The 13,973-nt window shown below is 51.7% G+C and overlaps 1 protein-coding gene and 1 long non-coding RNA gene across 2 annotated transcripts; one reads left to right on the top strand and one right to left on the bottom strand.

Moving 5' to 3' along the window:
* Positions 1 to 6,860: 6,860 nt before the first annotated feature.
* On the bottom strand, positions 6,861 to 8,389 carry LOC120237961. Its single transcript, XM_039241513.1, has 2 exons — positions 7,152 to 8,389; positions 6,861 to 6,952 (listed from the first exon to the last, which is right to left on the bottom strand). Exon 1 carries the CDS (start codon positions 8,105 to 8,107, stop codon positions 7,250 to 7,252), a length of 858 nt encoding a protein of 285 aa, XP_039097444.1. The 5' UTR covers positions 8,108 to 8,389; the 3' UTR covers positions 6,861 to 6,952; positions 7,152 to 7,249.
* Positions 6,950 to 12,326, top strand: LOC120237962. The gene is made up of 2 exons (XR_005530092.1): positions 6,950 to 7,036; positions 11,224 to 12,326. It is a non-coding gene; the product is annotated as an uncharacterized LOC120237962 (long non-coding RNA).
* The last annotated feature ends 1,647 nt before the right edge of the window (positions 12,327 to 13,973 follow it).

Here is a 13,973-nt window from a genome sequence, read left to right as displayed (position 1 = left end):
GCCCCTCCGCGAGCCCGGCCGCGTGCTCTTCCGTGAGCCCCTGCGCGACCCCCCCCGCGTGCCCCCCCACGAGTCCCCCCGCGTGCCCCTCCGCGTGCCCGCCCCGCGTGCCCGGCCGCGTGCCCCTCCGCGAGCCCCTCCGCGTGCCCGGCCGCGTGCCCCTCCACGAGCCCCTCCGTGAGCTCCTCCGCGTGCCCGGCCGCGTGCCCCTCTCCACGAGTCCCCCCGCGAGCCCCGGGCGGGGAGAGCCGGCCCCCCGCGAGGCTGGCGCACAGCAAGCAAGACTTTGAAAAAATGGTTTCCGTACAGTCAAGGACGTAAAGGACCGAGGTTGCGTTTTTTAGTGACGTGCTTTCTGTGCGGTGTTTTCTACACCTTCCAGCAGGTTGTGGGAGCCGCCACGGGGGGTAACGCATGTAGGTACAATTACAACCTTGCCTGGGCGTCTAGGATTTCACTGAATGTGCAGAAAAACGTGTCCGAGTTCAAATCGGAAAGTCCAGCGTGAACTCACCGCGGTGAAGCCTGTGCGTGTCCCGGGTGACAGAGGGGCTGGCGCGCACCGGGTGTCCCCGCGTCTCCACCCCGGGGCGGGGGGAGCTCCGGGCAGCCTGCAAGGCCGGTCGTTCGGGGACAGCAGTCAGGCTGAGGGGCGGGCGTGACGGAGGGGGACCCCCCCACAACCTCGCGGGGGTGTGCGACCTTCTGGGCCCTCCGCACAGCCGGCCGAGCGATGGCATCGCAGGAGAGAAAGGGACGGGAGCCCCTCGGAGACCGGACACTCGGACAAGGGACCAAGCGCGCGGCTTTTAGACAGAACGGGGAGCTTGTGAACCACTGACGGAGAGGCTTGGGCTGGGGTCGAAACCCGCCGGAGGAGGAGCGCGGTCTGTTTGTGCAGTCTCCATGCCTAGGTTTTACATGACAAAGGTCAAGGTCTAGAAACGGAGAGAAAGAATGGTGTTGAGACAGCTGTCTGTGTACACAGAGAAACAGGCATCATCTCCATTCAAGAATCACATGCTCTCAAAAATTTTGGTATTAAGGATCTACAGGTAAAAAATAAAATTAGAAAAGTCCTTGAAGAAGCCACCGGAGGCTATTTTTATGATCCTTGGGTGGGGAAGTACCGCTGTAGACTGTGTGCCCCCCTAAATTCGTACACTGAAACCCAACTCAGTGTGATGGCATTTGGAGGTGGGGCCTTTGGGAAGTGGTCGAGAGGCTGAAGCCCCAGAAATGGGATTAGTGCCTTTATGAAAGGGACCCCAGAGAGCCCCCTGCCCCATGAGCCATGTTTGAGGACACATTGAGAAGACAGCCCCCTAGGAACTAGAAGTGGGCTCTCTTGACACCCAATCTGCTGCCGCCTTGGTCTTGGACTTCCAGCCCCCACAGCTGTGAGGAATAAAGTCTGTCGTTCATAAGGCCCCCAATCCCACCTGCCACAATGGTGGCATTTTGTTAGAGCAGGCTGGATGGACTAAGACAAAGTGCTTATAATTAGGATATGAAACATAGAAGCTGAAAAGAACATAAAAGCATGGGGGGGGGGGCGGTTTCCTGGCTGGCTCAGTCGGTGGAGCGCAAGATGCTTGATCAATCTCATGGTTGTCAGGTTCAAGCCCCGGGGTGGGAATAGAGTTTGCTTAAAAATAAAAATAAAATCTTTAGGGATGCCTGGATGGTTCAGTTGGTGTCTGACTCTTGATTTTGACTCAGGTCATGATCTCACGGTTTGTTGAGTTCAAGCCCCACGTCTGGGATCCTGCTTGGGATTCTCTCTCTCTCTCTCTCTCTCTCTCTCTCTCTCTCTCTGCCCCTACGCCACTTGTGTTTTCTCTTTCAAAATAAACATAAAAAATTTAAGGTGGATGTGTACTTTGTGACAGCAATGACATCTCTAAAAAGGGAGCACATAGAAGTGCTCAGGTGTAAGTGGATGCTTCATCATCATAAAAACTGGAGACTCCCTAAGTGTCCATCAGACAGGGATTTAAATTACCTGTGGCCCCTTAACACTGCAGAAAACCATGTTTGTGGTTAGAAAGAACGGCAGACCAATGACTCCTGTCCTGAGCGGTCCCTGTGCCCTCTTCACCCAGGCTCCCTGCCCACACACCCTAATGTGACACGTGCTGGTGGGATGGCGGCCTGGTGGGCCGCCTGAGCTCAAAGTTCCCTGGACAGATGCCTGGGGGACATGACCTCTATCCGAAGCAACAGTGCAAAATTCCACCAGCCACTGAGCCTTTCTGGGACAGACTTCCACAGGCCAGCCTGCACACAAAGAGAACCTACAGTTTACACGAGAACTACTTCTATAAATAAAGACTGGGTGGAGGTGGGGTGTGGCTATGACTTGGGGAACCACAGAGACATTAGAAAGTTTCTCACATACTTGGGGAGACTACGATTCTTCACAAAATTAAACCTGGTGAGATGGGGACTTGGTGTTCAGTGGAGACAGTTTCAGTTCTGCGAGATGAAAGTGTTCTGTGGGTGAACGGCAGGGGCGGCCGCACAGCTGTGTGGACACACTTAGCACCTGAAAATGGTTACGACGGTATTATGCTACCTGTATTTTACTGTGAATAAAAAACTAAAACTAAGGCAATATGAGAAGGGGGCACCTGGGTGGCTCAGTTGGTTAAGCTTCAGACTTCTGCTCAGGTCGTGATCTCACTGCTTGTGAGTTTGAGCCCCACATCGGGCTCTGTGCTGACAGCTCAGAACCTGGAGCTGCTTCGGATTCTGTGTCTCCCTCTCTCTCTGCCCCTCCCCTGTTCGCGTTCTCTCTGTCTCTCAAAAATAAACATTTTTAAAAAAAAAGTAACATTTAAAAAAAACCAACACACATTATGAGAAATGAAATATTGCCTTAGTTTTAGTTTTTTATTCTCAGTAAAATACAGGCAGCATAATACCGTCGTAACCATTTTCAGGTGCTAAGTGTGTCCACACAGCTGTGCGGCCGCCCCTGCCGTTCACCCACAGAACACTTTCATCTCGCAGAACTGAAACTGTCTCCACTGAACACCAAGTCCCCATCTCACCAGGTTTAATTTTGTGAAGAATCGTAGTCTCCCCAAGTATGTGAGAAACTTTCTAACGTCTCTGGTTCCCCAAATCATAGCCACACCCCACCTCCACCCAGTCTTTATTTATAGAAGTAGTTCTCTACAAAGAACGGGCCTCTGAGGAGTTCCCGGGTGCTGGTCGTCTTGCTGCTGGTGGCAGCTCAGGAGAGGAGGTGGAAGTTACTCGGTTTGACACCTGGGGAAGCCGGTGCACAACCCTGCTGCAGACCAATAGCTGTCCTGGCCCCAACCGCCAGCCGCACCCCCTTTCACATAAGTCCTTGTGATCGGGGACACTCTCGTTAGAGTTTATACGCAGCCAAACCAACCCCGGACAGTGCACTCCTGTTACCGGAGGTGAGCACGCGTGTTCCGGGCAGCTCCTGGCAGAGAGCTTTGCCAAGCGGCCCTAGTGAAAACCGAGCACACAGCACCACCGGGGGGCCTTGCTACCCTGAAGACCTAACAAAGGAAAACAAGGCTTCCCCGAGGGGACGTGAACCCCAGAGACCCCTTCATCAGGGTTCTCGAAGGGGAAGGTGTGTGTGTGACGCCCCAGCACTAGAGGTAATAAAACCAAGCCCCCCCCCACCCCCCGCAAGTGGCTTGCTGTTCTTCAGCCCCTTGGGAAGTCAGCTTGTGGGCATGAGAGCCAGGGAGCAGGTGCGAATCCCCCTGCTCCCTCTGGCCAGCGGCAGACTGCCTCAGCTGTCTGGGGAGGCGAGGGCCACGCGCCACACAGGGTGAAGAGCAGAGGAAGGTGTGCCTTTGCTCCTGGTGGTCGAAAGGATGGCTTATTCCTTGGACACAGGAGACAAAAGAATCCTTAGCCATCCCCGCTGAAAAGAGCGTTACAACTACAGACCCCACAGGCATGCGGGACAGAACAATTCAAGCGGCCAACCCTCCTCTTTCCTTTCTGCCATCAGAAACTCTTAGCCTGGAAAGCTAACGTTTATCGCTTACTTACCGACTCATCTGTGAACTTACATCGATGCTCAATGGTGTCGAGGAGGAAGAATAATTTTCCTTTACCCTCTGAGTTCCTGGCTGAGACCCTCCCCTGTAACTAAAGACAGATTAAACCAGGTTTATTCATATGTGAACCTCAGGTACACACGAGAGGGACCCAGCTCCCCAGATGGCCACGCCACCTCGTAAAATACCATCAAAGAAGACGCTGGGCGGGGAGGCCAGTTGTGGGGGACCCAACACATGTGGGCAGGCAAACAGGGCTTGAAGTCAGTGCCTTCCCCCCAAAAGACTCTGCTGCGGTTTGGACTCATCCTCTCCCTGGTACAGAGAGAGGGCTGGACAGTGGCGATTTCCTTTACAAAAGGCAAATGTCCCCTGCAAAGGGGACTCCCAGCTCCTCCTGCCTCTGCTGTTTCTCAAAATCTTTCTTGTGTCAAAAAGGCATCTTTTGGGGTGATGTATTCTGCTACCCTTCAGCAAGCTCTAATATCTAGAATAATCCTGGTATTTCCCCCCTAAATACATTCGCTATCACCTAGGGGGGAAATAAAATCTAGATGCTTGTCTGTGTTAAATAACAACAAATTCAGCTGAGTAATTTAAAAGATCAAATTGGCTTTATGGAAATTCATGGATCCACAACACTCCCCCCAGCAAGTGGAGGGGAGCTCTGCAGGGCTGCAGAAGAGAAAAGGTTTTCAACAAGGCGGGGAGGGAGTGGAAGAAAGGAAATGATTATCGAAGAATGCATTGGGCAGGGCCCCCCTTCTAGGGGAGCAGAAGGGGTCTCTCAGCGGACTTCTAGTGCTGGCTGGTGGAACATGGCCACTGGTTGAAGGTGACACTTCTGGAGGCTGGGAAGTGCAGCCAGGTTAGATAGTAAGTCTCGGTGTGCTGAGGGGCCCTTGATATAGTGACTCCATTCTGGGCCTGCGGTTTTCTTTTTAACAAGTGTGTTTTGTTTTGTTGGGTTTTTAACCGACCTGGTATTTATAGTTCCGTTTCCTCAGTGAATAAAGGCTGTGGTTTTAAGGTCACTGACACCTCCCTGCCCCCACCCCATACACCAGCTTGTCCCTTCTCTCTTAATTTTCCTTGACAGCTGGGCCCCTGCTTTTTCTTTTTCTAAGTTTATTTATTTTAAGATGAGACACAGCACAAGTCAGAGAGGGGCAGAGAGAGAGAGAATCCCAAGCAGTCTCTGCACTGTCAGTGCAGATCCCAATGCAGGACTTGAGGTCACAAATGGTGAATTAATGACCCGAGCTGAAATTGAGAGTCAGACACTTAACCCACTGAGCCACCCCAGCGCTCCTGGGCCCTTGCTTCAAAGCTCCAGGTCAAGAAGAAATCACACTCTAGAAAGATCTAAAATGTTAGTTTACAATTTTGTACATTTTCCATTTGGTTTAACAGAGAACTTTTAAAGCCATAATATGAACTGTGGTGGTTTCTCCGCCTAGACCCCAGGACCTGGCCTCTGCTCACCGGCCTGGCCCCACCCACCTGCATCCCTCATTTTCCCTTAAACTCTTCTGCCCAGCTGATCCCTTACCGCAGGGGACCCAAGGGGCATAGCGCTGCATGGAAACTGAAACCATCTGCAAGCACTAGCACCTGCCCAGACCACCCAGACCATTGTGAGCTGTGAGCAGGGTCCCCACCTGCTGTCTGCGCAGAAGGGCCCTTCAGTGACCCATGAGTGACCGACAGTTCTCTTTACCTCATTGTAACCTGAAAGTCTCCACCCGCGGGAAAAGCACTAGACTCATTTACATGTATAGGCGTGTTTCTTTAAGACTCAGGCGTGACCTTATGCCAGCTTCTGCGTTCAGCGACCAGGCTCCCCTACCTAAATATATCCTAACCCTAAACAAAAGGAACCCATCCACCCTTGCTCTGGAGTCACGGCTTTAGGAGCTATTTTCCACGAGCTCCTCATTTGCTGCAAATAAAGTTCCCGGTGCGAAGGCTCACCTGGTGTACTTTCCATCTGTGACTCACCAAGGAGTGTACGCATGCTGGCTCGGTTACACTGCATTATAGATTCCCCTTTCCTGTATATATCTTACTTGGTATCCAGAATATTCTAGCTGTAGAGATCACACGTTCCCTGCACAGGGTGCCTAGGAATATGATGCTCCGGTTGGTCCAGGGGCCGTCTGTGTACTTTGCAGAGGTGAAAACAAAGTCCAGTGTGTGCTTCAGCCTCCCAAGTAGAGCCTGGCTACTAAACTGATTTATCTCCTTAAAGGAGTGATAGTCCTGATGGCGAATTGTACAAGTGACAGCGAGATATTCCTACTGGATTTGTGTTTTGTTCACCAATCAATCTAGCTCTGATTTCCTCCTCCGCTGTCTCTTTGCAGAAGATTTTGTACAACTAACTAACTAACTAACTAACTAAAGGGAAGCAGCTGAGCACACTCCAGTCTTTTTTTTTTTTTTTTAATGTTTTATTTATTTCTAGGAGAGAGAGAGACAGCGCGAGCAGGGGAGGGTCAGAGAGAGAGGGAGTCACAGACTGAAACAGGCTCCAGGCTCCGAGCTGGCAGTCAGCACAGAGCCCGACGCGGGGCTCGAACCCACGAACCGTGAGATCATGACCTAAGCGAAAGTCGGACGCTTAACCGACTAAGCCACCCAGGCGCCCCGAGCACACTCCAGTCTTAACCAAGCAAGGAGGCCGAGGTGGAGGAGCCCGGGGCGAGCTGTGTGGACGTGCCCACGACACCAGGGGCCAATGGACAGACACGCATTCCCACTCAGCTCTCAGAAAGAAGCGAATTCTTCCCTGCCGACCACTGCGGGTCTCCTGAGCGCCGCTCGGCCTGCACCAAAGGAGGAAGGAATTTGGGGTGAAGCCCTCCTTCCTGCCTAGCACAGACGGGTCACTCCTAGGAACGAAACAAGAAGAAACAATTAGGCGACTTTTGTTTCCTTCCCCAACAAGCTCAAGGAAAGTGGCATTTGATCAGACGGTGAGGAACTATTTATCGAAGACTGTAGGGCAGAGGGCAGGGCTCGGCAGGGGTGCGGCAGGGACGCGGGCGGGGGCGGGGGGGGTCTGGGCCACGCGGGGGGGGGACCATCTACCGGCGCCAGCCAGGTGGGGGTTCCGGCGAAACCGGCCCGACAGGATGCCCGCCGCAGGCGGGGGGTGGCCTGACGTCGGGCGGGGTGAGGGTCCGCTCTCAGCGCGCGGGAATCCGGGCTAAGCGGACTCGGCAGGATTCTTTGCTGAGATGGTCCTGGCTCGTCGGGGGCGGAGCGAGGAGCCTGTCAAGTGCGGCACCGCGAGTCTCCGCGAAGCCGCAGATTGAAACCTGCAGACCCCGCGTGCGCGAGGTTTCGGACGCGGGGCAGGCGGAGACCCGCGTGTTCCCTCCATCTCGGCCCCGAGATGTGAGACGGCAAGGGCTTGCGGCCGCAGTTACCCCGGAGCGCCCCGAAACCTGCTCCAGGGGGCAGCCAGCCCGAGAGGTGCAAGGAGCGAGGAGTGGGGGCCAGGGGGACGCACACGCTCGTTCTCGGTTCCACCTGCCGGACATGCGCTCGGTCCCACCGGGTCCCGTCCCCACGGGTCCCGCCGCGCGGCCTGAGCCCCGGGACGCGCGCCCCGTCCCCAGGGGTCCCGCCCGGCGGCCTGCGCGCTGGGACGTGTCTCTTGTCCTCCAGCATTCACTGGGCACCCGCTCTGAGCCGGGTCTGGAGTCCGCGCTGGCGGAACCCCGCGCCTGGGAGGGGGGCAGGGCGCTGGAGGAGCAGGTGCGGGAAGGGAGGGAGGAGGAAGCCTGGAGCGGACCCCCTCCCTCTCGGACCCCCTCCTCCTTCCTGACCGCGGGACGAAGCCTCTTGCTACGGTGTTCGGCCCGGTCGGCTGCCAGCGCCTGGGGCCCCGCCGACGCCCCATGCTCAGCAACAGAAGTTTGGTTTGGTGACTGAATAAACGTTTCCTGCTCTCTGATGTGCAAGGAGGCCCCACTTTGTGACGCCACGAGCTGCCCGCCCGCCGGCCGTGCCGCCTCCTCCCTGCCGCGGCCCTCCCGCATCCCGGGCCCCCCGACGACGACGAGGGGGCCCGGCCCCACTGGGAGCTAAGCCTTAGCTCGGCGGGGCAGGAGCGCTGCCTTCGCGGTCCGCGGTGGGCTCCCTGCTGGGCGGGCGCTCGAAGGGCGGTCGCCGCGGGGCTTGCGCGTCGTCCTGACGGCAGCCCACCTGTGGGGAGGGGACGGGGCTCGGGGACAGGTGTCTCCGCTCCCACGGCGCAGCTTTGTCATGTAGAAGCTCCCCCGGATGTCTCAGGAGACACCTTCGCGAATGCGGATTTACCTCCAGCTTTGACGCAGGCAGGGGAGTGGGGGGGAGGGAGGGGAAGGGCGGGGAGCCCGCTTTGGCCTCTGCTGTTTCTCACTTGTCTTCAGCTCAAAACAATCCTTGTGCCAAAGTGGCCTGTTTTAGGGTGGTGAGTTCTGATTCCCTACAGCCCTTAATAACCCCTGTTGGCGGACAGTCGTGGTGACGGTGTGTATGACACTAGCACAGCAGCGTTTAAAAGTCCAGCTCTGTCCCTCCCAGCTGACGAGCTGTGGACAAGCTCCTTACTCTCTCCAGGCCTCAGTTCGCTCATTGTCCAGACAAGAGGTAATAATCGTCCTCACCTCCTAAGGGTGTTTGTAAAAACAAAATGAGTTAGCAATATGAAGTAGTTAGCATGTCACCCAGTACGTAGTAAGCTCCCCATAAACGCCAGCTTTTTAATTCCTTAGCCAGAAAAAGAGTTCAGCAATAATCTGCAGACACAGGAACCCTGTGAATTTTGGGGTGAGTGTATTCCTTTAAAGGACTATATTCGGATAAGGAAATTTCAGTCTCGGGGCACCTGGGTAGCTCGGTCCCTTAAGCGTCTCACTTTGGCTCAGGTCATGATCTCGTGGATTGTGGGTTTGAGCCCCGTGTAGGGCTCTGTGCTGACATCTCAGAGCCTGGAGCCTGCTTGGGATTCTGTGTCTCCCTCTCTCTCTGCTCCTCCCCTGCTCGCACTCTCTCTCTCAAAAATAAATAAACATTAAAAGTAAAAATAAAAGGAAAGTTCGATCTTGCTGAAAGAAGCAAGAAAACTTCATTCAGTCCCAGACAGAAAGCCGAGGGTGAAGAAAATACTGCACAAACATAATATAGAAGAAAGGGTGAGGAGCAAGAAAAGAACTTAGAAAAACTTCCGGTAGGACTTATTTCATTTTAAATGAAACACTACAGACAGTTGCTGTTTAGGCTAAGAATATCAGGAGATCACTGAATGGCATCTCCGAGGGGCACCCCGTAAATTACATACCTTCTATTCATTGGGGCTCTGAACACCTTGAGAAATAGAACAAAAAAGGTAGTAAATAATGATATGGAAATGTTGGGGTTCATAGCGAATGGTAAAGAAAGAATTATTGAGATCTCTTCAGTGCAAAAATGCGGTTTTATTAAAGCACGGGGACAGGACCGTGGGCAGAAAGCTGCACTGGGATTGTGAGGGGAACTAATTATACGCCCTCAGGTTGGGAGGGGGTTAGGGACAGTGTAAGTCTCTAAGGAATTTTGGAAGGCAGGTTTCCAGGACCTTGAGGGGCCCGCTTTTGTTAGGAAAAGGTCATTGGTTACTGTTTTGTAAAAACTCAGTCACGAGATCGGATTTACATCAGACTGCCCCACGCTTGGAGGACAACTGCCTACATGTAGCCTGGAGGCAAAGATAAAAGAACTTTCCAAAGGAATTTTTATATGTTGAAGTGGGCTTGCAGGCTCCGGGAGGTCAGGATAATGTCAGGCTGAGGTTGCCTTTCGGCCTCGGCAAAGCGTCACCATCCAGGCAGCTGAGCTCCTGGAGGAAGGTTACGGCCTGTCCCAAGGACTTGAAATTTATTTTTTTCCTCTTGCCTTTGTTTCCCACATCAGCTAGCACTACTGTTTAGTGCTCCTGGGAGAAATGTCCCTTTCTCCCTGCAAGACACTTGCCTGCTCATCCATTTTAATGTAAGGGGTAGTTTGTAAGGAAATTTTGGAAGAAGCTCGTGTTTAGAGAATATAGCCTGCATTCCAGAGAATGGAATATTATTGGGTGCAGAGAAGACAATAGCCGCAGCCCCATCCGGTGGGGATGTTGATGGCGGGGAAGCTGCCTGGGCGAGGGGCTTGTGGAAATCTCTGTACCTTACTCCCCATTTTGTTGTGAACCCACAACTGCTCTAAAATAAAGTCTGCTTTTATAAAATATACCAAAGATGTAAAAGGATAAACTTTATGGCAAAGAGATCGGCACGTAGTTGTAATGAAATTACTTCCTTACAATAAAATAATCAAATAGCATTTTAAAAAATAGCTGGTGCCAGTGATAGTGCCAACAAGATGCGTTTGTACCAGAAATATATTTATTTGGAAGGTAGTGAGTGTATATGGGAAGATGGACTTGCTGAACCTATTGTAATCATTTCATAAAACATGTGAATCAGGGGGCACCTGGGGGACTCAGTCGGTTAAGCGTCTGACTCGATCTTGGCTCAGGTCATGATCTTAGGGTTTGTGAGTTACAGCCCAACATCGGGCTCTGTGCTGACAGCGTGGAGCCTGCTTGGGATTCTCTCTCTCTCTCTGCTGCTCCCCTGCTTGAGTGCACTTGCTCGCTCGCTCTCTTTCTGTCTCAAAATTAATACATAAACATTAAAAAATAGAAAAGAGTATTGTTGTCAAATAAGCACTAACCCCAATGCGATGACCACACAGACAGGCCACTGAAAGCACCTCACCTCGAAGGCAGAAGGAAGCTGCACTCAGATCCCACCGGGAGATCACGACCTGAGCCAAAACCAAGAGTCCGACGCTAAAGCAACTGAGCCACCCAGGCACCCCACAAAACTGTTTTCTTTCTCTCCGACCTTATGGAGGTTTTCTGGGGTGCGAGACAATTTTGTTCCCAATAATATCTCCTGACCACGGGGAGGAGCAACGCCCAGCACACCTGCCCCAGAACACTGCATGGGGGGCAAACACCCCCCCCAGGGCACCTCCCCATCCCAGCGGCAGGGTGCTCCAGGGGGAGCCCAGGCCAATTACCAGCAATCAGAATTTGTGGGCTAGGACTGGGAAATCAACAAGTTTTGTTTTGTTTTTCACTTCCCAGGAGATTCCAGAGTGCAGCACCGCTGAGACTTCCGCTCTGGGAGACCAAACAAACCCAATTCTCGCTGGAATTGGAGCCTTCAGCAGAGAAACAAGGGAGCCAGGTCCCTAGGCTGCCTCCCATTTGGGGAATCATAAGTTGCCATTAATTTAATTTCACATAACTTAGCTCACAATGAAAAATCCAAGACAGCTACCATAAGAAAGCGTATGGGAAGATGAAATTTCCTGAAAAGAAAGCGGCCAAAGACAGATGCCACAGATGAGCAGGAGAAAAGCAGACAGATGGAGTTTCTGGAAGCTCTACATGACACGGGAGCCTGCGTAAGGAGGTGAAGACCCACGGAAATTGTTAAGCCCAAGTGTTTGTGTGTGAGGTTTGGTGAAGAGTGGACAGTCGTGGGGCCACAGGACAGGACGAGGGTGGGAGGTTGGTGTAGTAAACCAGGACAAAATCAAGGTCTGTTCATTCAGATTCTTCTCAGCGTCCCTCCTCAGGGCGCACCACTCACCTGAGGGTCTTCTGCAGGCTTCAGGGGGATAGGAGGTCAGAGAACCCGTCCACAGCCTGTCATTTCTTAAATCTCTTCAACTTCAAATATTCAACACACCCACGTGCCAAGACACCATGAGCCCCATCGGACAGAATCATTAATTCAAGCTTTGTTCTGAAAACTCTAACCATGAGTTAGATGTTTCTAACCTTTCAAAGCTTAGAAAATCCAAACTTCTTAAGACCGTGACCCTGTTAAATTATTCTGATTCTTCTTAAGACAGGATAATGGCAATAGGTGTCCAGACTGTCGGATACGGGCACTGCCGTGCAGCAAAGACGCTGTGGATATGTGGCCACAGGTCATGGTCACGTGAGGCCGGTTCGGCCAGAACCCCTCCCGATCTGTTGATCTTACTGTACCCCAAACTTTAATACACTAGCTGTAACTGTTGCTGTGACAATATTGTAAACTGTTTGTGGGAACAGGTTCTACAATTGTCAACACCCGGCATGGTGACTGGTCCTCAAGATGTTTCTCAAATGTAAGGAAACTAAACACAAAGACATACATTTCCGGGAAACAAAATAATAGACAAGAAAGGGAGGGAGGGAGGGAGGGAGGGAAGGAAAGAAAAAGGAAAAGGAATTAAGTAAATTTAGACTATACTTGCTTGATTACAAGGCAAATAGAAAACTCAGGGAACTCATCAAGGATTTGCTTCTTGGGTCCCGAGGTCCCTCGCCAGATGGCCATCCACTCTGCACTTTTCGGAGTCTCCCCATGTTTGTTTCACATACAACGTCCAGTGGTTTTGGTTGTACTTAGCAGGAGGGACAAGGAAACCCACCAGGACTCACCCATCGTGAAGTGGATTGTTTGAATAGCCATAACTACTAAAGAAACTGATCCCATCATTTAAAACTCTCAAAAAAGAAATATTTAGGGCCAAATGGTTTTGGTAGGGAAAAATCTGTTATAAGATGGCTGACAGGATAGATAGGGAAAATTCCTATCCCTGACAGAAGACCCTCCTTCCGGGTTCTTCTTCCCACCCAGCTTGTCCCACGTGCTAATGAGGGATGTTAAATTGTTCCCTCTGCTTATGCTCCAGGCTGAGACCTCTGGAGAGTGATCTCCTCTGAGCCCACTGGTATAAAATAAACTTCCCGCCTTCCAAGATCTCCCAGCCCTGCTTGGTTCTTCTGCCAGGTGATCCAGACCCGTTTCCACAACAGTTTCATTGGAGACTTCTACCAAATGTCTAAAGAATAAACCCTGATCGTACACAATCTATTCCAGAAAACACAGAGGTAGGAACACCTCCCAAATCATTTAATAAAGTTTGTATTATCTTTTCTTTTAATGTTTTTTGTTTTTTGGTTTTTTTTGGAGAGAGAGAGGCAGCATGAGCAGGCAAGGGTCAAAAAGAGAGGGAGACACAGAATCGGAAGCAGGCTCCAGCCTCTGAGCTGTCTGCACAGAGCCCGACACGGGGCTTGAACCCACAAACCATGAGATCATGACCTGAGCTGAAGTCGTACGCTCAACCAACTGAGCCACCCAGGTACCCCAAGTTTGTATTAATACCAAAACCAGATAAAGAAAATATAAAACATAAAATTTTTTAAAAACCCACATATCAGGGCTCCCGGGTGGCTCAGTTGGTTAAGCAGCCAACTTTGACTCAGGTCATGATCTCGCAGTTCATAATTTGGAGCCCTACGTCGAGCTCTGTGCTGACAGCTCAGAGCCTGGGGCCTGCTTCAGATTCTGTCTCCCTCTCTCTCTGCCCCTCCCTGGCTCGCACTCTTTCTCTCTCTCTCTCTCAAAAATAAACATTAAAAAAAATACCACACGGGGCGCCTGGGTGGCTCAGTCAGTTGGGCGGCCGACTTCAGCTCAGGTCATGATCTCACGGTTCATAGGTTTGAGCCCTACGTCGGGCTCTGTGCTGACAGCTAGCTCAGAGCCTGGAGCCTGTTTCAGATTCTGTGTCTCCCTCTCTCTCTGACCCTCCCCTACTCACGCTGTATCTCTCTCTCTCAGAAAACAAAAAACAAAAAACAAAAAACCACACAGTCCTAATTGTTAGTACTATAAGTCTTGAAATCAAGTAAACTAATTTTCCTACTTTATTCCTGTAGCTATTTAGCTCCTTGCCTTTCCATATAAATTTTAAATTTAACATTTTTCCATATAAATTTTCTCTCTCAAAATAAACAAATAAACTTTAAAAAAAACCTACAGCTAACAT

This window comes from Hyaena hyaena, unplaced genomic scaffold (assembly GCF_003009895.1).
Source record: "Hyaena hyaena isolate Hyena2069 unplaced genomic scaffold, ASM300989v1 scaffold_194, whole genome shotgun sequence".
In the NCBI taxonomy this organism is placed as follows: domain Eukaryota; kingdom Metazoa; phylum Chordata; class Mammalia; order Carnivora; family Hyaenidae; genus Hyaena; species Hyaena hyaena.
Note: the sequence above shows the minus strand (reverse complement) of the source record. Positions and strands in the feature narration are given on the sequence as shown.

Bases quoted from the DNA above. Each gene is read 5' to 3' on its own strand.
- LOC120237961 (XM_039241513.1), bottom strand. From the start codon at position 8,107: ATGCGGGAGGGCCGCGGCAGGGAGGAGGCGGCACGGCCGGCGGGCGGG.